General features: G+C 51.0%; 1 protein-coding gene across 1 annotated transcript; it reads left to right on the top strand.

Annotated features, from left to right (window-relative positions):
* Nucleotides 1–396: 396 nt before the first annotated feature.
* Nucleotides 397–21,825, top strand: ABCC8 (ATP binding cassette subfamily C member 8). The gene is made up of 18 exons (XM_075836792.1): nucleotides 397–438; nucleotides 690–815; nucleotides 2,111–2,207; nucleotides 3,451–3,692; nucleotides 3,845–4,011; nucleotides 4,111–4,180; nucleotides 4,648–4,805; nucleotides 5,518–5,610; nucleotides 5,678–5,780; nucleotides 5,856–5,960; nucleotides 11,460–11,580; nucleotides 11,657–11,787; nucleotides 11,866–11,944; nucleotides 18,347–18,455; nucleotides 18,645–18,748; nucleotides 19,522–19,655; nucleotides 21,063–21,125; nucleotides 21,603–21,825. The coding sequence occupies exons 1-18, from the start codon at nucleotides 397–399 to the stop codon at nucleotides 21,738–21,740; spliced, it is 2,082 nt and encodes a 693-aa protein (XP_075692907.1). The 3' UTR covers nucleotides 21,741–21,825.
* Nucleotides 21,826–24,531: the final 2,706 nt, after the last annotated feature.

The raw sequence follows: 24,531 nt of genomic DNA, 5'->3' as shown, positions 1-24,531 counted from the left end.
GTTCCAGATAGACACTGTACACTCTTTATTATATAGGGTCCCTGTGTTGCGGATAGACGCTGTACGCTCTTTATTATATAGGGTTCCTGTGTTGTAGATAGACGCTGTACGCTCTTTATTATATAGGGTTCCTGTGTTGTAGATAGACGCTGTACGCTCTTTTGCTCTATTCACACATTTGTAGCACAATTTCGATTATTGGACCCAATGGTCCTAGGATATATTTGGAATAACAGAGACAATTTAAATATCTTCTACATAATCATCGAGCCCCAGGCCTCCTCACTGTGCCTCCCTAATGCTTTATACTGCAGCTATGCTCTATTAGGGCATAGCTATGATCAATGACTCCACTTTCTGTGTTATCAAAGACTCAGGCATCTTTGTCCATCACCCATGCTTTACACTGCAGCTCTGCTTGTTCAGACAGAATGTCAGGTGAGAATGATTATAAACTACAAGCAACTAACGCACCAGGGAGAACAATAGGATTTTTAAGAAACTGCCGCACATAAACTGAGCAGGAGGGGCCTCCACAAGGGGGAGGGGCCTCCACAAGGGGGAGGGGCCTGAAGAGTCGTGTGTGTATATATATATATATCTTTCGGACAGTGTATAGATTTTTCTAGAACAATAGTCGGCTCTACAGTAAATTCGGTAATATTCTTCACCTTTATTGTGTCCTGCAGATCATTGCAATGAAGGACGGGACAATCCAGAGAGAGGGAACTCTGAAAGACATCCAGACGTCAGACCCTGAGCTGTACGAGCACTGGAAGACGCTGATGAACCGCCAGGACCAGGCACTGGAAAAGGTGCGTCATGTGATCATACCAGGACTGATGACATCACGGCTAACGGTCCCCATGTGATCATACCAGAACTGATGACATCACGGCTAACTGTCCCCATGTGATCATACCAGAACTGATGACATCACGGCTAACTGTCCCCATGTGATCATACCAGAACTGATGACATCACGGATAACTGTCCCCAGTCAGTCCCCCCGGGTGTTGGAGGAGCGCTGCCTCTCCTCACGTGTCTATTTCAGTCATTACTTCTATTCCCCATGAAATAATTCTGCAGCACCTGTTCTTGGAGCTCTGCGCTGGGCCGTTCCTCTGTTATTCTCGCACGAAATTTATGAATAAACTGACAACTTGGTGTTACGATCCCCCAAGGGGCGTGTCCCTACAGTCTGAGACGTCTGAGCACTGATTGGATAGCGACAGTCTATATCGGAACACGCCCCCAACTGCTAACACTCAGTTGTCTATTTAGTCACACATTTCCAGGAGGAATAACAGAGGAATGGCACAACGCAAAGTTCTTAGAAAGGATGCTTCAGAATTATTGTTTCATGGGGAATACAAGTATTTAGTAAATCAGTCGTGTGCGGAGCGGTGACCGGTCCCTTTATCCCGTGACGCGTCCTCTTCAGCTCTTTATAGATGTAGCTGACCGACAATATGGCCGCCATTGCTGCTGCCACAGGGGGCCCAAGTTCTGCAGTGATTCTTCCTAAGCTGCTCTATAACTATGCTTGGCAGATATAACTTTCAGGGATATGGAATGCCTGCGCCAGAGATGTCCCCTTGTCAGCAGAGCTTACAATCTAATATCATAGCAGACCCCTGGTGATGGGCGACTCTTCACTGTAAGGCCTGATTTACACGAGCGTGTGCAAAAGGCACTTAACAGCTCCGTGTGTCAGCCCCGTATGATGCGTCGCTGGGTGATTTTCTCGCAGCCCCCATCATTATGACACTCCGTTTGGATGTTTGTAGCACGCGGTGCTGTTCTGTTTACATTCAGAGTTTGACTGCTGTTGCGCGGATCTTACAGTTCGCACGGAAGTTCTTCCATGCGGCATGCGTGCTTTTCACGCACCCATTTACTTCAATGGGTGCGTGATGCGCGAACAGCGCACAAAGAAAGGACATGTCGTGAGTTTTACGCAACACATTTGCGCTGCGCAAAATTCACGCACTGTCTGCACGGCCCCATAGACTAATATAGGTGAGTACGACACGCGTGAAAAAACGCGCGTCGCATGCGCGTATATTACGCTCGTGTAAATGATGCCTAAATCAGATTGTTTTTGCAGGAAATCATAGAGAGGAAGACTCCGGTGGAGACGAAGAACATTAAGAGACCGGTGAACTCGCAGGAGACGCTGCTGGGAGATGATGAGGAAGATGAAGGTCAGTGATGTGCGGACACAGTCTGCTGGGATTGTCACTAGTGGGGACATGGCCAAGTACCTGCTGACATTGGCGCTGCAGTGGTCCTGGCGCGGTCTCTCTGGTGGTCCTGGCGCGGTCTCTCTGGTGGTCCTGGCGCGGTCTCCCTGGTGGTCCTGACGCGGTCTCTCTGGTGGTCCTGACGCGGTCTCTCTGGTGGTCCTGGCGCGGCCTCTCTGGTGGTCTTGGCGCGGCCTCTCTGGTGGTCTTGGTGCGGTCTCTCTGGTGGTCCTGGCGCGGTCTCTCTGGTGGTCTTGGCGCGGTCTCTGGTGGTCTTGGCACGGTCTCTGGTGGTCTTGGTGCGGTCTCTCTGGTGGTCTTGGTGCTGTCTCCCTGGTGGTCCTGGCGCGGTCTCTCTGGTGGTCCTGGTGTGGTCTCTCTGGTGGTCCTGGTGCGGTCTCTCTGGTGGTCTTGGTGCTGTCTCCCTGGTGGTCCTGGCGCGGTCTCTCTGGTGGTCCTGGTGTGGTCTCTCTGGTGGTCCTGGTGCGGTCTCTCTGGTGGTCTTGGTGCGGTCTCTCTGGTGGTCCTGGCGCGGTCTCTCTGGTGGTCCTGGTGCGGTCTCTGGTGGTCTTGGCGTGGTCTCCCTGGTGGTCCTGACGCAGTTTCTCTGGTGGTCTTGGCGCGGTCTCTCTGGTGGTCCTGGCGTGGTCTCCCTGGTGGTCCTGACGCGGTCTCTCTGGTGGTCTTGGCGCGGTCTCTCTGGTGGTCCTGGTGCGGTCTCCCTGATGATCCTGGTGCAGTCTCTCTGGTGGTCTTGGGGTGGTCTCCCTGGTGGTCTTGGCGCGGTCTCTCTGGTGGTCCTAGTGCGGTCTCTCTGGTGGTCCTGGTGCGGTCTCTCTGGTGATCTTGGTGCGGTCTCTCTGGTGGTCTTGGCGCGGTCTCTCTGGTGGTCCTGGTGCGGTCTCCCTGATGATCCTGGTGCAGTCTCTCTGGTGATCTTGGTGCGGTCTCTCTGGTGGTCTTGGCGCGGTCTCTCTGGTGGTCCTGGTGCGGTCTCCCTGATGATCCTGGTGCAGTCTCTCTGGTGGTCTTTGGGTGGTCTCCCTGGTGGTCTTGGCGCGGTCTCTCTGGTGGTCCTGGAGCGGTCTCTCTGGTGGTCCTGGCGCCGTCTCTTTGGTGGTCCTGGCGCGGCCGCTCTGGTGCAGACATTATGCCGTGTTCCTCTCTCTATGTCTATATCTTGATGTGGTCGTCTCCTCTACAGAAGAGGTTTCGGAGAGTGATGATGATGATGATGACAACTTGTCCTCCGTTCTGCACCAGAGGGCGAAGATGCCGTGGAGAGCCTGCGGGAAATACTTGAGTTCTGCCGGGATCCTTCTCCTCCCGGGTCTGGTCTTCTCTCAGCTCCTCAAGCACTCGCTCATGGTTGCCATTGATCTCTGGCTGGCAAAATGGACGTCCGACGCAATTGCCAACAGCTCGTCCTCCGGCTGCGCGGGGCAGGTAATTGTGACGGGACCCCCATTATTGTCACGTGTTGGTCTATTACAGGGGTGGGGGTTCTATTAGCAGCGTACATGTGTGGCCAGGGGGCACTTACTACCGATATTCTGATGCTAATACGTCTGCACTATAACTCCCATCCTCCCCCACAGAGCTGCGGTTTTGACCACTCGCCGTACTCCATGGTGTTCAGCGTTCTGTCCTGCCTCGCCATCGTCATGTGTCTTGCCACCTCGATTGCCGTGGAGTGGACCGGGCTGCGAGTTGCCAAGAAGCTGCACAACAGTCTCCTGAACGCCATCATCCTGGCGCCAATGAGGTGAAGTGCGAGCGAGGAGGCTGCGGCCGGTCCAGCTGTTAATGATCTGCTCCTCGCTGCTGACGCGTTTCAATGTATTATTTGCGCTTTTCCCTGCAGGTTTTTTGAGACGACGCCTCTGGGCAGCATCCTGAACCGCTTCTCTGCAGATTTCAACACAATCGATCAGGTAGGACGTACGGCCCTGTGCCCCCTCCCCGTATTACTGAGGCGCGCTGCCCTCTGCCCATGACGTTCTACCATGTGAAGCTGTAGCGCCCGCGCGCTCCCCATCACATTTAAGGCTGTATTCACACATGCAGGTTTTGTTCAGGTTTCTTTATGCAGTTTCTGACGCTAAACTCCTGGAGTGGATTTATGGTGGTCTCCGTCCTCTCTCCCTTCCCTCCTTTAGGATCCACATCTGGATTCGACTTCAAAAACTTCATAAAAAAACAGAACAAAACCTGCACATGTGAATATCCCCGATAAGTGATAACCCACCCAGAGAACTGCGCAGGCCGGGGTCTACACGCTGCACTGCGGGGGGCGCTATCCAGGTAGCGAACGTCCCCCCCATAACTGACCGCAGAGGGCGAGGTGGGGGAGCATTGTCTGCATTGTGATGGTTTCCACATGTCGTCTGTCCTCCGGCAGCACATCCCGGCCACCCTGGAATGTCTGAGCCGCTCCACTCTGCTGTGCGTGTCCGCGCTGGCCGTCATCTCCTACGTCACCCCCATCTTCCTCATCTCATTGGTCCCTCTGGTCATCACCTGCTACTTTATTCAGAAGTATTTCCGAGTGGCCGCCAGGTAACGATGTTCTACTACGCCAGTGATCCGTAATATTCATATGAGGCGGTTAGAAGGGATACGGCGGGCACGCGGGACGTCAACTCAGTCACTGACCCCCGCCCGGGTGTGACCTCGATAAAGACTGCGTCTCCTCTTGGAATGTGTCGTGGCTGACCCTGGTGTGACCTCTGACCTCGCTGTGACCTCTGACCCCGCTGTGACATCAGACCTCACTGTGACCTCTGACCCTGCTGTGACCTCTGAACTCGCTGTGACCTCTGACCCCGCTGTGACCTCTGACCCCGGCGCTGCCTCATTACTCGGGTTTGTCCTTTTATAGGGACGTTTCTGGATGTTTATTGTTTGCGTTCAGTTTCTTCGTCTGTTTACTCCGTGTCCCGGAGCCGCGGCGCCATCTGTAGAATTGTCCTCACTGTTTGGAGTAAATATTGTTGATCTGCGGGGGAGGGGGTCACGTGTGCGGGGGCTCCACAGATGTCCGGACGTTTCATTATGTGAGGGGGGAGGGAAGGTTCTGGAATGATTCCTGGCACTCGGCTGCGATCACGGTGATTACCGCTCCCCATCACGGAGTAGACATTATTATTTACAGCCAGCAGTAAAACAGCGCCCCCTCCAGGGCTATATTACCACTACATACTGGTTATCAGAAGGTGAGGCGGTAGGGATGATGGGGAGCGTAGTGTTATAATCTCATTATTATTTCCAGGGATCTGCAGCAGCTGGAGGACAGTACGCAGCTCCCCCTGCTGGCGCACTTCTCCGAGACCGTGGAGGGACTGACCACCATCCGAGCCTTCAGGTAATGGGCAGGTCGTGTGGTCCGTCCACGTCGTGGCCTCCCGGTACTGATGATTCTTCTCTTCCAGGTACGAGGGCAGATTCCGGCAGAAGCTTCTAGAACTCACGGACTCCAACAACATTGCGTCCCTATTCCTCACAGCGGCCAACCGCTGGCTGGAGGTGCGCATGGTGAGTGTGAGGGACCTGGCGTGGCGGCGGGACGATTAGATTATATTATACATATCTTGTGTCTTTTTGCCGCAGGAATACATTGGAGCGTGCGTCGTGCTGGTCGCTGCCGTGGCCTCAATCACGAACGCTCTGCTGCCGGCGGGACAGGTCGGGCTGGGGCTGACGTACGCTCTGATGGTAAAAAACCAGAGTAACCCCGCTAACCAGACACTGAGACGCCGGACCCCACTAACCAGACACTGAGACGCCGGACCCCACTAACCAGACACTGAGACGCCGGACCCCACTAACCAGACACTGAGACGCCGGACCCCACTAACCGGACACTGAGACGCCGGACCCCACTAACCAGACACTGAGACGCCGGACCCCACTAACCGGACAGAGTAACACCGGACCTCACTAACCAGACACAGAGACGCCGGACCCCACTAACCTGACACAGAGACACCGGACCCCACTAACCGGACAGAGAGACGCCGGACCCCACTAACCGGACAGAGTAACACCGGACCTCACTAACCGGACACAGAGACGCCGGACCCCACTAACCTGACACAGAGACGCCGGACCCCACTAACCAGACACTGCGACGCCGGACCCCACTAACCGGACACTGAGACGCCGGACCCCACTAACCAGACACTGAGACGCCGGACCCCACTAACCAGACACTAAGACGCCGGACCCCACTAACCGGACACTGAGACGCCGGACCCCACTAACCAGACACTGAGCCGCCGGACCCCACTAACCGGACACTGAGCCGCCGGACCCCACTAACCGGACACTGAGCCGCCGGACCTCACTAACCAGACACAGAGACGCCGGACCCCACTAACCAGACACTGAGACGCCGGACCCCACTAACCGGACACTGAGCCGCCGGACCCCACTAACCAGACACTGAGACGCCGGACCCCACTAACCAGACACTGAGACGCCGGACCCCACTAACCAGACACTGAGACGCCGGACCCCACTAACCAGACACTGAGACGCCGGACCCCACTAACCGGACACTGAGACGCTGGACCCCACTAACCGGACACTGAGACACCAGACCCCACTAACCGGACAGAGAGACGCCGGACCCCACTAACCGGACAGAGAGACGCCGGACCCCACTAACCGGACAGAGAGACGCCGGACCCCACTAACCGGACAGAGACGCCGGACCCCACTAACCGGACAGAGTAACACCGGACCCCACTAACCGGACAGAGAGACGCCGGACCCAACTAACCGGACAGAGAGACGCCGGACCCCACTAACCGGACAGAGAGACGCCGGACTGCACTAACCGGACACTGAGACGCCAGACCCCACTAACCAGACACCGAGACGCCGGACCCCACTAACCGGACACAGAGGCACCGGACCCCACTAACCAGACACTAAGACGCCGGACCCCACTGACCTGACACAGAGGCACTGGACCCCACTAACCGGACACTGAGACGCCGGACCCCACTAACCTGACACTAAGACGCCGGACCCCACTAACCGGACAAAGAGACGCCGGACCCCACGAACCGGACAGAGAGACGCCGGACCCCACTAACCTGACAAAGAGACGCCGGACCCCACTAACCGGACAAAGAGACGCCGGACCCCACTAACCGGACAGAGAGACGCCGGCCCCCACTGACCAGACGCAGAGGCGCCGGACCCCACTAACCGGACACTGAGACGCCGGACCCCACTAACCGGAAACTGAGACGCCGGACCCCACTAACCTGACACTAAGACGCCGGACCCCACTAACCGGACACTGAGACGCCGGACCCCACTAACCTGACACTAAGACGCCGGACCCCACTAACCGGACAAAGAGACGCCGGACCCCACTAACCGGACAGAGAGACGCCGGACCCCACTAACCTGACAAAGAGACGCCGGACCCCACTAACCGGACAAAGAGACGCCGGACCCCACTAACCGGACAGAGAGACGCCGGCCCCCACTGACCAGACGCAGAGGCGCCGGACCCCACTAACCGGACACTGAGACGCCGGACCCCACTAACCGGAAACTGAGACGCCGGACCCCACTGACCGGACACTGAGGCGCCGGACCCCACTGACCTGACACAGAGACGCCGGACCCTACTAACCAGACACAGAGACGCCGGACCCCACTAACCTGACACAGAGACGCCGGACCCCACTAACCTGACACAGAGACGCCGGACCCCACTAACCTGACAAAGAGACGCCGGACCCCACTAACCGGACAAAGAGACGCCGGACCCCACTAACCGGACAGAGAGACGCCGGACCCCACTAACCTGACAAAGAGACGCCGGACCCCACTAACCTGACAAAGAGACGCCGGACCCCACTAACCTGACAAAGAGACGCCGGACCCAACTAACCGGACAGAGAGACGCCGGACCCCACTAACCTGACAAAGAGTTATAGAGAGATTTTATGTGAGGCGTCCTGGAGATCTGGCGGCCGCCATACTGGATGGCACCACCTTTCCTGGACTCCTGAATGACATCTGGGTAATTGTGCAGCGATCCCCCATCCCCCACAACACCCCGATACTGGGCTGGGTGTCCTGGTGCGGAGTCCGGGAGCGCTCGGTGACGTCCTCAGCGGCCGCCATGTTGGTTTCCAATAAACAGATAAAAGGATGAAAATGCTGAACAGAAGGTTAAAGGCCCCCCATGCACACGACCGAGAAAACTGAGCCATTCACTTTCATTGAACACTGACACCTTTCCGTATCACTACGGAAGGGTGTCAGTGCCGTGGAAATGTTCCGGGAATTATGGAACATGTCCGTTCTTTCGCATTTTGCGGGCCGTGCACGGCCCGAAAATGCGGCTGTCAGTCAGCGGCCGGCCGTGCCCGCAATCGCGGGCCGTGACTGCGGGCACAGCCGTGTGCATGGGGCCTAATGACTTTTATAGACGCCGGACCCCCCCCCCCCACATTATAGATTCTTCTACAGCCTCCCCAGTCTTCACCATTTAACCCTACACAGGGATCTGGTCTTCGCTGCGGGGGGGGGGGGGGGGTCGCTGCCCCTTGAGGTGGTCCCGGCGGAGAAGCTGCTGGAACTCTTTTATTTTATAGAAAAATATAAAACAAATCGACAAAATCCATAACAGAAAGTAAAAAGACATTGCAGTATATATATATACCACGTGACCCGGCCGCACCGGCTCCACTTATACAGCCACATTCACACCTTATCCAAAACAGCAACAACAACAACGAGAGTCTAAAAAAAAAACCAGAAAACTACGGAACAAAACAATGGCAAAAAAGAAGCGACTCCCACCCGTGCCCAGAGAGGCTGCTGGATACTACGGAGCAGCGCAGGGGGGGGGGGGGTACGGGCACCGGCAGATGGTACCTTGGTGGATGGTGGAGGCTTCAGGCTGGTCACCGACAGTTGTAGGCGGACTGGCAGCGGGCAAATGGATGGAAACTGATGACTGGACACAGGCTGACAACAGATAGCAATAGCGGACTGGGCTCAGATGCACACAGGACCCTTTGCAGGATACAAGTAGGTTGTCCAGTGTTGCTCAGGCAGCAGGTGGATTGTGGCGGTGCCTTTAAACTGTCTTGGGGCAACAGGGATTGGATATAGGAATTTAGTGTGTACTGGCTCTTTAAGAGGTGGCCGGGGTAAATTAGGGACATTGCAGCCGTGACCCAGGCTCCTGGAGGAGGCTCGAGACCCGGCGGCGGGGACTACTGGCAGGGGCGGGGACTACCGGCAGGGGCGGGGACTACTGGCAGGGGCGGGACACGTCACTTCTATTGACCACGGACACTTTCCTGTATATTTGTGGGAGGGGTCCGGGCCATAGAAAGCCGCCGCAGACCACAGGACATGTCCTATCTTTTGCCTTTTACGGACTGTGCTCCCAGACTTGTATACGCGGGTGACTTGCGCGGGCGCCGTGCTCGTTATTGCGGGTGACTGTGCGCGGGCACCGTGCTCGTTATTGCGGGTGACTGTGCGCGGGCGCCGTGCTCGTTATTGCGGGTGACTGTGCGCGGGCGCCGTGCTCGTTATTGCGGGTGACTGTGCGCGGGCGCCGTGCTCGTTATCGCGGGTGACTGTGCGCGGGCGCCGTGCTCGTTATCGCGGGTGACTGTGCGCGGGCGCCGTGCTCGTTATCGCAGGTGACTGTGCGCGGGCGCCGTGCTCGTTATCGCAGGTGACTGTGCGCGGGCGCCGTGCTCGTTATTGCAGGTGACTGTGCGCGGGCGCCGTGCTCGTTATCGCGGGTGACTGTGCGCGGGCGCCGTGCTCGTTATCGCGGGTGACTGTGCGCGGGCGCCGTGCTCGTTATTGCGGGTGACTGTGCGCGGGCGCCGTGCTCGTTATTGCAGGTGACTGTGCGCGGGCGCCGTGCTCGTTATTGCGGGTGACTGTGCGCGGGCGCCGTGCTCGTTATCGCGGGTGACCGTGCGCGGGCGCCGTGCTCGTTATTGCGGGTGACTGTGCGCGGGCGCCGTGCTCGTTATTGCGGGTGACTGTGCGCGGGCGCCGTGCTCGTTATTGCGGGTGACTGTGCGCGGGCGCCGTACTCGTTATTGCAGGTGACTGTGCGCGGGCGCCGTGCTCGTTATTGCGGGTGACTGTGCGCGGGCGCCGTGCTCGTTATCGCGGGTGACTGTGCGCGGGCGCCGTGCTCGTTATCGCAGGTGACTGTGCGCGGGCGCCGTGCTCGTTATTGCAGGTGACTGTGCGCGGGCGCCGTGCTCGTTATCGCAGGTGACTGTGCGCGGGCGCCGTGCTCGTTATCGCAGGTGACTGTGCGCGGGCGCCGTGCTCGTTATCGCGGGTGACTGTGCGCGGGCGCCGTGCTCGTTATTGCGGGTGACTGTGCGCGGGCGCCGTGCTCGTTATTGCGGGTGACTGTGCGCGGGCGCCGTGCTCGATATCGCGGGTGACAGTGCGCGGGCGCCGTGCTCGTTATTGCGGGTGACTGTGCGCGGGCGCCGTGCTGGTTATTGCGGGTGACTGTGCGCGGGCGCCGTGCTCGTTATCGCGGGTGACTGTGTGCGGGCGCCGTGCTCGTTATTGCAGGTGACTGTGCGCGGGCGCCGTGCTCGTTATTGCGGGTGACTGTGCGCGGGCGCCGTGCTCGTTATTGCAGGTGACTGTGCGCGGGCGCCGTGCTCGTTATTGCGGGTGACTGTGCGCGGGCGCCGTGCTCGTTATTGCGGGTGACTGTGCGCGGGCGCCGTGCTCGTTATCGCGGGTGACTGTGCGCGGGCGCCGTGCTCGTTATCGCGGGTGACTGTGCGCGGGCGCCGTGCTCGTTATTGCGGGTGACTGTGCGCGGGCGCCGTGCTCGATATCGCGGGTGACTGTGCGCGGGCGCCGTGCTCTTTATTGCGGGTGACTGTGCGCGGGCGCCGTGCTCGTTATCGTGGGTGACTGTGCGCGGGCGCCGTGCTCGTTATCGCGGGTGACTGTGCGCGGGCGCCGTGCTCGTTATTGCGGGTGACTGTGCGCGGGCGCCGTGCTCGTTATTGCGGGTGACTGTGCGCGGGCGCCGTGCTCGTTATCGCGGGTGACTGTGCGCGGGCGCCGTGCTCGTTATCGCGGGCGGTGGTTACGGGCACGGCCGTGTTGTAGTCGGTGAGATCCAGATTTCTGGTGTTCGCGGGACGTTAACATCTCCGCCATCTCCCGCAGGTGTCAAACTACCTGAACTGGATGGTGCGCAACCTCTCAGACATGGAGATCCAGCTGGGGGCGGTGAAGAAGATTAACGGCCTCCTGAAGACCGAGCCGGAGAATTACAAGGGGCTTCTATGTGAGTGCCGCACGCCGATCACTGATCAGATCACACCGCAGATCACAAATAATTAATGAGCGCTCTCCCCGTGCAGCCGCGGCCCAGATCCCACAGAACTGGCCGGACAGGGGCGAGATCCAGATCCAGAACCTCAGCGTTCGTTACCACAGCTCCCTGAAAGCCGTCCTGAAGCACGTGAACGCCCACATCACCCCAGGACAGAAGGTGCCTGATGGGAGGAGTAGTCCTGATGTCCCACACAACACAGACCCCGCAAATTCATCAATGTCTCTTTCACAATAGATCGGGATTTGCGGGAGAACCGGCAGCGGCAAATCCTCCTTCTCTCTGGCGTTTTTCAGGATGGTGGACACTTTCCAGGGTGAGACCGGGGCAAAAATAACAGAGGGGTAGAAATAATCCAACCAGCGGCACCTTACCTGCATACTCCGGTCATATCAGTGATGTCAGTAACAGGGGGCGGGGCTGTGACAACCTCTCACACATGATATACAGGCTGGTTGTCTGTAGTAATAGATGAATAGCTGTGACTGTATATAAGATGTGTGGATCTCATGTCTGATCACAGTGTAATTATATTATATATCAGTGATGTCAGTAACAGGGGGCGGGGCTGTGACAACCTCTCACACATGATATACAGGCTGGTTGTCAGTAGTAATAGATGAATAGCTGTTACTGTATATAAGATGTGTGGATCTCATGTCTGATCACAGTGTAATTATATTATATATCAGTGATGTCAGTAACAGGGGGCGGAGCTGTGACAACCTCTCACACATGATATACAGGCTGGTTGTCAGTAGTAATAGATGAATAGCTGTCACTGTATATAAGATGTGTGGATCCCATGTCTGATCACAGTGTAATTATATTATATATCAGTGATGTCAGTAACAGGGGGCGGGGCTGTGACAACCTCTCACACATGATATACAGGCTGGTTGTCAGTAGTAATAGATGAATAGCTGTGACTGTATATAAGATGTGTGGATCTCATGTCTGATCACAGTGTAATTATATTATATATCAGTGATGTCAGTAACAGGGGGCGGGGCTGTGACAACCTCTCACACATGATATACAGGCTGGTTGTCAGTAGTAATAGATGAATAGCTGTTACTGTATATAAGATGTGTGGATCTCATGTCTGATCACATGTAATTATATTATATATCAGTGATGTCAGTAACAGGGGGCGGGGCTGTGACAACCTCTCACACATGATATACAGGCTGGTTGTCAGTAGTAATAGATGAATAGCTGTTACTGTATATAAGATGTGTGGATCTCATGTCTGATGACAGTGTAATTATATTATATATCACTGATGTCAGTAACAGGGGGCGGGGCTGTGACAACCTCTCACATGATATACAGGCTGGTTGTCAGTAGTAATAGATGAATAGCTGTGACTGTATATAAGATGTGTGGATCTCATGTCTGATCACATGTAATTATATTATATATCAGTGATGTCAGTAACAGGGGGCGGGGCTGTGACAACCTCTCACACATGATATACAGGCGGGTTGTCAGTAGTAATAGATGAATAGCTGTTACTGTATATAAGATGTGTGGATCTCATGTCTGATCACAATGTAATTATATTATATATCAGTGATGTCAGTAACAGGGGGCGGGGCTGTGACAACCTCTCACACATGATATACAGGCTGGTTGTCAGTAGTAATAGATGAATAGCTGTCACTGTATATAAGATGTGTGGATCTCATGTCTGATCACATGTAATTATATTATATATCAGTGATGTCAGTAACAGGGGGCGGAGCTGTGACAACCTCTCACACATGATATACAGGCTGGTTGTCAGTAGTAATAGATGAATAGCTGTTACTGTATATAAGATGTGTGGATCTCATGTCTGATCACAATGTAATTATATTATATATCAGTGATGTCAGTAACAGGGGGCGGGGCTGTGACACCCTCTCACACATGATATACAGGCTGGTTGTCAGTAGTAATAGATGAATAGCTGTCACTGTATATAAGATGTGTGGATCTCATGTCTGATCACATGTAATTATATTATATATCAGTGATGTCAGTAACAGGGGGCGGGGCTGTGACAACCTCTCACACATGATATACAGGCTGGTTGTCAGTAGTAATAGATGAATAGCTGTTACTGTATATAAGATGTGTGGATCTCATGTCTGATCACAATGTAATTATATTATATATCAGTGATGTCAGTAACAGGGGGCGGGGCTGTGACAACCTCTCACACATGATATACAGGCTGGTTGTCAGTAGTAATAGATGAATAGCTGTGACTGTATATAAGATGTGTGGATCCCATGTCTGATCACATGTAATTCTATTATATATCAGTGATGTCAGTAACAGGGGGCGGAGCTGTGACAACCTCTCACACATGATATACAGGCGGGTTGTCAGTAGTAATAGATGAATAGCTGTCACTGTATATAAGATGTGTGGATCTCATGTCTGATCACAATGTAATTATATTATATATCAGTGATGTCAGTAACGGGGCGGGGCTGTGACAACCTCTCACACATGATATACAGGCTGGTTGTCAGTAGTAATAGATGAATAGCTGTTACTGTATATAAGATGTGTGGATCTCATGTCTGATCACAATGTAATTATATTATATATCAGTGATGTCACTAACAGGGGGCGGGGCTGTGACAACCTCTCACACATGATATACAGGCTGGTTGTCAGTAGTAATAGATGAATAGCTGTGACTGTATATAAGATGTGTGGATCTCATGTCTGATCACAATGTAATTATATTATATATCAGTGATGTCAGTAACAGGGGGCGGGGCTGTGACAACCTCTCACACATGATATACAGGCTGGTTGTCAGTAGTAATAGATGAATAGCTGTGACTGTATATAAGATGTGTGGATCTCATGTCTGATCACAGTGTAATTATATATCAGTGATGTCAGTAACAGGGGGCGGAGCTGTGACAACCTCTCACACATGATATACAGGCTGGTTGTCAAGAGTAATAGATGAATAGCTGTTACTGTATATAAGATGTGTGGATCTCATGTCTGATCACATGTAATTATATTATATATCAGTGATGTCAGTAACAGGGGGCGGGGCTGTGACAACCTCTCACACATGGTATACAGGCTGGTTGTCAGTAGTAATAGATGAATAGCTGTTACTGTATATAAGATGTGTGGATCTCATGTCTGATCACATGTAATTATATTATATATCAGTGATGTCAGTAACGGGGCGGGGCTGTGACAACCTCTCACACATGATATACAGGCTGGTTGTCAGTAGTAATAGATGAATAGCTGTTACTGTATATAAGATGTGTGGATCTCATGTCTGATCACATGTAATTATATTATATATCAGTGATGTCAGTAACAGGGGGCGGTGCTGTGACAACCTCTCACACATGATATACAGGCTGGTTGTCAGTAGTAATAGATGAATAGCTGTGACTGTATATAAGATGTGTGGATCTCATGTCTGATCACAGTGTAATTATATTATATATCAGTGATGTCACTAACAGGGGGCGGAGCTGTGACAACCTCTCACACATGATATACAGGCTGGTTGTCAGTAGTAATAGATGAATAGCTGTGACTGTATATAAGATGTGTGGATCTCATGTCTGATCACAGTCTAATTATATTATATATCAGTGATGTCAGTAACAGGAGGCGGGGCTGTGACAACCTCTCACACATGATATACAGGCTGGTTGTCAGTAACAGGGGGCGGGGCTGTGACAACCTCTCACACATGATATACAGGGTGGTTGTCAGTAGTAATAGATGAATAGCTGTTACTGTATATAAGATGTGTGGATCTCATGTCTGATCACAATGTAATTATATTATATATCAGTGATGTCAGTAACGGGGCGGGGCTGTGACAACCTCTCACACATCATATACAGGCTGGTTGTCAGTAGTAATAGATGAATAGCTGTGACTGTATATAAGATGTGTGGATCTCATGTCTGATCACAATGTAATTATATTATATATCAGTGATGTCAGTAACAGGGGGCGGGGCTGTGACAACCTCTCACACATGATACACAGGCTGGTTGTCAGTAGTAATAGATGAATAGCTGTTACTGTATATAAGATGTGTGGATCTCATGTCTGATCACATGTAATTATATTATATATCAGTGATGTCAGTAACAGGGGGCGGGGCTGTGACAACCTCTCACACATGATATGCAGGCTGGTTGTCAGTAGTAATAGATGAATAGCTGTTACTGTATATAAGATGTGTGGATCTCATGTCTGATCACAATGTAATTATATTATATATCAGCGATGTCAGTAACAGGGGGCGGGGCTGTGACAACCTCTCACACATGATATACAGGCTGGTTGTCAGTAGTAATAGATGAATAGCTGTTACTGTATATAAGATGTGTGGATCTCATGTCTGATCACAGTGTAATTATATTATATATCAGTGATGTCAGTAACAGGGGGCGGGGCTGTGACAACCTCTCACACATGATATACAGGCTGGTTGTCAGTAGTAATAGATGAATAGCTGTTACTGTATATAAGATGTGTGGATCTCATGTCTGATCACAGTGTAATTATATTATATATCAGTGATGTCACTAACAGGGGGCGGGGCTGTGACAACCTCTCACACATGATACACAGGCTGGTTGTCAGTAGTAATAGATGAATAGCTGTTACTGTATATAAGATGTGTGGATCTCATGTCTGATCACAGTGTAATTATATTATATATCAGTGATGTCAGTAACGGGGCGGGGCTGTGACAACCTCTCACACACGATATACAGGCTGGTTGTCAGTAGTAATAGATGAATAGCTGTTACTGTATATAAGATGTGTGGATCTCATGTCTGATCACATGTAATTATATATATATCAGTGATGTCAGTAACAGGGGGCGGGGCTGTGACAACCTCTCACACATGATATACAGGCTGGTTGTCAGTAGTAATAGATGAATAGCTGTTACTGTATATAAGATGTGTGGATCTCATGTCTGATCACATGTAATTATATTATATATCAGTGATGTCAGTAACAGGGGGCGGGGCTGTGACAACCTCTCACACATGATATGCAGGCTGGTTGTCAGTAGTAATAGATGAATAGCTGTTACTGTATATAAGATGTGTGGATCTCATGTCTGATCACATGTAATTATATTATATATCAGTGATGTAAGTAACAGGGGGCGGGGCTGTGACAACCTCACACACATGATATACAGGCTGGTTGTCAGTAGTAATAGATGAATAGCTGTTACTGTATATAAGATGTGTGGATCTCATGTCTGATCACATGTAATTATATTATATATCAGTGATGTCAGTAACAGGGGGCGGAGCTGTGACAACCTCTCACACATGATATACAGGCTGGTTGTCAGTAGTAATAGATGAATAGCTGTTACTGTATATAAGATGTGTGGATCTCATGTCTGATCACATGTAATTATATTATATATCAGTGATGTCAGTAACAGGGGGTGGAGCTGTGACAACCTCTCACACATGATATACAGGCTGGTTGTCAGTAGTAATAGATGAATAGCTGTTACTGTATATAAGATGTGTGGATCTCATGTCTGATCACAATGTAATTATATTATATATCAGTGATGTCAGTAACAGGGGGCGGGGCTGTGACAACCTCTCACACATGATATACAGGCTGGTTGTCAGTGGTAATAGATGAATATCTGTTACTGTATATAAGATGTGTGGCTCTCATGTCTGATCACATGTAATTATATTATATATCAGTGATGTCAGTAACAGGGGGCGGGGCTGTGACAACCTCTCACACATGATATACAGGCTGGTTGTCAGTAGTAATAGATGAATAGCTGTTACTGTATATAAGATGTGTGGATCTCATGTCTGATCACATGTAATTATATTATATATCAGTGATGTCAGTAACAGGGGGCGGGGCTGTGACAACCTCTCACACATGATATACAGGCTGGTTGTCAGTAGTAATAGATGAATAGCTGTGACTGTATATAAGATGTGTGGCTCTCATGTCTGATCACAGTGTAATTATATTATATATCAGTGATGTCAGTAACAGGGGGCGGAGCTGTGACAACCTCTCACACATGATATACAGGCTGGTTGTCTGTAGTAATAGATGAATAGCTGTGACTGTATATAAGATGTGTGGATCTCATGTCTGATCACAGTGTAATTATATTATATATCAGTGATGTCAGTAACAGGGGGCGGAGCTGTGACAACCTCTCACACATGATATACAGGCTGGTTGTCTGTAGTAATAGATGAATAGCTGTTACTGTATATAAGATGTGTGGATCTCATGTCTGATCACATGTAATTATATTATATATCAGCGATGTCAGTAACAGGGGGCGGGGCTGTGACAACCTCTCACACATGATATACAGGCTGGTTGTCAGTAGTAATAGATGAATAGCTGTGATTGTATATAAGATGTGTGGATCTCATGTCTGATCACATGTAATTATATTATATATCAGTGATGTCAGTAACAGGGGGCGGGGCTGTGACAACCTCTCACACATGGTATACAGGCTGGTTGTCAGTAACAGGGGGCGGGGCTGTGACAACTTTTTGAGTGACTCCCTGTATTAATACGTGTGAATCTTGCGGGAGATAATATTCGGTACATGTAACACATCCTATAAGTCAGACATTTGGTGGAGCGACTCCTTCGATGCGTCTCGATTTTCTATTCTTTGTCCTTCCAGGACGGATCATAATTGACGGAATCGATATCGCTAAGTTGCCGCTGCAGACCCTGCGATCACGCCTGTCAATCATTCTCCAGGATCCCATATTATTCAGTGGGAGCATAAGGTAGAAGTAGATTCACATTTACTGCTAAGATATGTTCCCCCAGATAAGCATGTTATTGTTCTCTGGTATCAGCCACCTTTCATTTCCAGCAGGGGCTGAGATACAGCGATCCCTCTGGTGTCAGGTGATGATGGGGTCAGTGCTGGGGGTCTCCTCTCACATGTAACATCGATCCACTCTTTTCTGCAGGTTTAATCTGGACCCGGAGAATAAATGCACGGACCTGGTGTTGTGGGAAGCGCTGGAGATCGCGCAGCTCAAGCATGTGGTGAAGGCATTGCCCGGCGGCCTGGGTGAGGGGCAGATATTACGCTATACTGACCACCAACACCACTGTATACACATATTCATTATCACATGACTACTGGCTCCTCCCCTGCCCGACACTAATCTACCGGCTCCTCCCCCTGCCTAGTACTGATCTATCGGCTCCTCCCCCTACCCAACACTAATCTACTAGCTCCTCCCCCTGCCTGACACTAATCTACTAGCTCCCCCCCTGCCCGACACTAATCTACCAGCTCCTCCCCCTGCCCGACACTGATCTACTGGCTCCTCCCCCTGCCCAAGACTGATCTACTGGCTCCCCCCCGACACTAATCTACCTGCTCCTCCCCCTGCCCGACACTGATCTACTGGCTCCTCCCCCTGCCCAAGACTGATCTACTGGCTCCCCCCCGACACTAATCTACCTGCTCCTCCCCCTGCCCAACACTGATCTATCGGCTCCTCCCCCTACCCAAGACTGATCTACTAGCTCCTCCCCCTGCCTGACACTAATCTACCAGCTTCTCCCCCTGCCCGACACTGATCTACTGGCTCCTCCCCCTGCCCAAGACTGATCTACTGGCTCCTCCCCCTGCCCGACACTGATCTACTGGCTCCTCCCCATGGCCAACACTGTTCTCTTGCCCAGTGCGGTTCTATAAGCCCCTCCCCTGCCCAGTGCGGTTCTATAAGCCCCTCCCCCTGAAGTGCACTTTATTATTATTATTCTGGGAATGCTGCGATTTTTCTCGCCCGCCCTGACGAGGTGACCCACTAATTAATTGTGCTCTTTTTCTAGACGCTGCGGTCACAGAAGGAGGAGAGAACTTCAGCGCGGGGCAGCGGCAGCTCTTCTGTCTGGCCAGGGCCTTCGTACGCAAGAGCAGCATCTTAATCATGGATGAGGCCACCGCATCTATAGACATGGCCACTGTACGTCTGACAGGCAGCCCACCAGGACCCCCATAAATGCAATCACCGTTACTGGTGATCACAGGACCCCCACAGAGGACACGTGCAGCGTCGCTGCTGATAATCACAGGGGTTCTTATATTTGATGGACTCGTCCTATTCTGTATCGTTTCTTGTCCTCCCACAATTCGCAGCTCTCAGAGGCGTACCTAGCGGGGGAGGGGGAGGCGGTGGGGTCATGTCCCGGTTTTAACGATTTCCATGTCCTCAGGACGTAGATACCGTTGAATCCAATGCTGGAGCAGGGAGCCATTACCTCCCTCCTCCAGCATTCACAGTGTGAGGGCAGCGGTGAGCGACTCGGTGCAGACAGGTGGGATGCAGTGACGTCATTGTACCTGTCCGCGCCGAGCCAAACAGACCGGAGGAGCAGGGGGTCTCCTACACTAGTTGTGGGAACGGGGATAGGTGTGTATTTCTTTTATTATCTTTTTAGTAGGCACTGTGGGGGTATTATACAGGGGATATGGGGCAGTTATGGGGGTATTATACAGGGGATATGGGGCAGTTATGGGGGTATTATGCTGTCGGGGGCAGCTATGGGTGCATTATAGAAGCATTATACTATGTAGATGGCACTTTAGTGGCATTATTCTGTGGGGTGGGCACTATATGGGGCATTATTCTGCGTGGGGGCACTATATGGGGCATTATTCTGCGTGGGGGCACTATATGGGGCATTATTCATCGTGGGGGCACTATATGGGGCATTATTCTGCGTGGGGGCACTATATGGGGCATTATTCTGCGTGGGGGCACTATATGGGGCATTATTCTGCGTGGGGGCATTCTGTGTGGGGGCACTATATGGGGCATTATTCTGCGTGGGGGCATTCTGTGTGGGGGCACTATATGGGGCATTATTCTGCGTGGGGGCACTATATGGGGCATTATTCTGCATAGGGGGCATTCTGTGTGGGGGGCACTATATGGAGCATTATTCTGTGTGGGGGGCACTATAGTCTAGCTCGGTATGCTACCGTAACACCTATTCACTTCTACAGAAACAGAGTAGCACAGAAAACGCTGTTTACAGAAGTCTTACCCCGCCGGATCTGCCTCTGCAGTTGTAAAAATGCCTTGGGGGGGCCCACTCAGATTTGTCCCCCCCCCCCTGTGCTAAACCCCCAGCTACGTCTCTGGCTGCACTATTTGGGAGGAACTATAACTACCCGTGAACAGAATGCCGGAGTTACAGTAAAGACTGACACTTAGGCGGAGTAGTAGGAGAGTGAGCGGGGGATGGGATTCTACATAGTAATGGCGGCCTTCAGAGGTTTTCATTAGAATCTGTGCCCCTGATAATCGAGACTCCACACAGGAGTCGGGGGCGGAGGGTCTGTGACATCTTGTCTGTCTTACCCTCAGGAGAACATCTTACAGAAGGTGGTGATGACGGCGTTTCAGGAGCGCACGGTGGTCATTATTGCGGTACGTAGGGATGTGGCCCCCGAGAAATACAAGATTATTACAGACGGTCCCCGCACTGACGGCCCTCGCACCTTTCCCTTCCCAGCACTGACGGCCCTCGCACCTTTCCCTTCCCAGCACTGACGGCCCGCACGTCTCTCTCCCTTCCCAGCACTGACGGCCCTCACGTCTCTCTCCCTTCCCCGCGCTGACGGCCCGCACGTCTCTCCCCCTTCCCAGCACTGACGGCCCTCACGTCTCTCTCCCTTCCCCGCGCTGACGGCCCGCACGTCTCTCCCCCTTCCCAGCACTGACGGCCCGCACGTCTCTCTCCCTTCCCCGCGCTGACGGCCCGCACGTCTCTCCCTTCCCCGCGCTGACGGCCCGCACGTCTCTCCCTTCCCCGCGCTGACGGCCCGTACGTCTCTCCCTTCCCCGCGCTGACGGCCCTCGATACCCCCCCCCAGCAGCACTGACGTGCAGCGTCTTTACCTGCAGCATCGGGTACACACCATCCTGAACGCAGATCTGGTGATTGTCATGAAGAGGGGCGCCATCATGGAGTACGAGAAGCCGGAGGTTCTGCTGGAGCGGGGGGACAGTATGTTCGCCTCTTATGTACAAGCCGATAAATAAGGAGGAACTTCATGAATCGTCAGGTTTTATAATCGTGTAAATAAAGAAAATGCTGAAGATTTGATAATAAAGAAGCTTCACAAGGCGGCGGCTCCTGAACTGATGTCACCCGGGGCCCGGAGGGGCCACATTTACTGCACAATAACACAGGTGCATTTTGGGGAACACTACATGTCAGACTCCTGTGGGGGGCGCTTTGTAGTCAGGATTTACAATGGTCAACATGGATTCACCCGGCAGCTGCCACCAGGTCTGTCAGCGCCAACTGATGTCTGCAGAGGAGAAGTAACAGAAAGAAAGAAGAGTCTTTACTGCACATATACACCGTCACTATATACACACCTATGCACTATACACACACCTATGCACTATACACACACCTATGCACTATATACACACACTATATATACACACCTATACACTATATATACACCTATACATACACTAGATATACACACATACATATACACTATATACACACTATATATACACACCTATACACTATATATACACCTATACATACACTAGATATACACACATACATATACACACTATATATACACCTATACATACACTAGATATACACACCTATACATACACTATATTTACACACACCTATACATACACTATATTTACACACACCTATACATACACTATATTTACACACACCTATACATACACTATATATACACACACTTCTACACTATATACGCACCTATACATACACTATATACACACACCTATGCACTATACACACACCTATACACTATATACACACTATATATACACACCTATACACTATATATACACCTATACTATACACTATATTTACACACACTTATACACTATATACACCTATACATACACTATATTTACACACACCTATACATACACTATATATACACACACCTATCCACTATATACACACCCACTATATATACACACCCATACACCATATATACACACCCCCATACACTATATATACACACACACCCATACACTATACACACACCCATACACTATATACACACGTATACTATACACTATATATACACACACCCATACACTACACTATATACACACCCATACACTATATATACACACACACCCATACACTATATATATACACACCCATACACTATAGACACACCCATACACTATATACACACACACACCCATACACTATATACACACACACACCCATACACTACACTATATACACACCCATACACTATATACACACACCCATACACTATATATACACACCCATACACTATATATACACACCCATACACTATATACACACACCCATACAATATATATACACACCCATACACTATATATACACACACCCATACACTACACTATATACACACACCCATACACTATGTATATACACACACCCATACACTATATATACACACACACACCCATACACTATATACACACACCCATACACTATATACACACACCCACCCATACACTATGTATACACACACCTATGCACTATACACACACACCCATACACTATATATACACACCCATACACTATGTATACACACACCTATACTATACACTATATACACACACACACACACACACCCATACACTATATACACACACCCATACACTACACTATATACACACACACCCATACACTATATACACACACCCATACACTATATACACACACACCCATACACTATGTATACACACACCTATACTATACACTATATACACACACCCATACACTATATATACACACACCCATACACTATATACACATACACTATATACACACACACACCCATACACTATATATACACACACACACCTATACTATATATACACACACACACCTATGCACTATACACACCTATACTATATATACACACACCCATACACTATGTATACACACACCTATACTATATATACACACACACACCTATGCACTATACACACCTATACTATATATACACACACCCATACACTATGTATACACACACCTATACTATATATACACACACACACACCTATGCACTATACACACCTATACTATATATACACACACCCATACACTATGTATACACACACCTATACTATACACACACACACACACACACACACACACACCCATACACTATATATATATATAGCAAAAAATAAAGAAAAAGACTATTGAAGAAATCCAGCAGACTTTGGGAAAGTAATAAGTGCAGGGAACAAAATTGTTTAATTATTAAAATATGACGCAATTACCAATAACGATAAAAATACAGCAAACCGCGATCTTTCCTTTACATTGCGCGGGCGGCGCTGCTCCGATACACCGGACAAGAGACGCATCAGCAGTTCTATAAACAGTACTTCATTCGGGGGACAGTCATTGACATCATATCATCCATATGTAGCTGGAGGAGGCCAAATAGTGCCGCCCGTGCCGGGAGAGGAGCCCATCGATCTCTGTGTGTGATTTAGCAGCGTCCAGTTCTCTCCATGACGTACAAGACACTCCCTAAGTATGCGGAGAGGGGAGGATTCCAGCTCTTGGCCACCGTTATATTAGGAGAGTAATCCAGATTACAACACGTCTTATAGGACGGGATCCAGTCAGCAGGAAGTCCGGCCAGACCTCCGTCCTCCATGGCATTTCTCACGGGTCTGTCTGCGCGTGCGCCTCCGCACGTTCACACTGAACTCATCACAGCCACGATCAGATCCAGCACAGGTGACGTCACACACACGTGTCAAAGAATCATTGGCTGACGCGTTTCACCCCATCCGGGCCTTC

This window comes from Rhinoderma darwinii, chromosome 9, assembly GCF_050947455.1.
Source record: "Rhinoderma darwinii isolate aRhiDar2 chromosome 9, aRhiDar2.hap1, whole genome shotgun sequence".
Taxonomy (NCBI): domain Eukaryota; kingdom Metazoa; phylum Chordata; class Amphibia; order Anura; family Rhinodermatidae; genus Rhinoderma; species Rhinoderma darwinii.
This window is presented reverse-complemented; position numbering and strand designations above follow the sequence as displayed.

What these genes read in the sequence shown, in the direction of transcription:
- ABCC8 (XM_075836792.1), top strand. Translation starts at nt 397, where the DNA reads ATGCTTTACACTGCAGCTCTGCTTGTTCAGACAGAATGTCAG. An exon ending in GAATTACAAGGGGCTTCTAT is followed by an intron (nt 11,581 to 11,656) that starts GTGAGTGCCGCA and finishes CTCCCCGTGCAG; the next exon opens with CCGCGGCCCAGATCCCACAG. An exon ending in GGCATTGCCCGGCGGCCTGG is followed by an intron (nt 18,749 to 19,521) that starts GTGAGGGGCAGA and finishes CTCTTTTTCTAG; the next exon opens with ACGCTGCGGTCACAGAAGGA.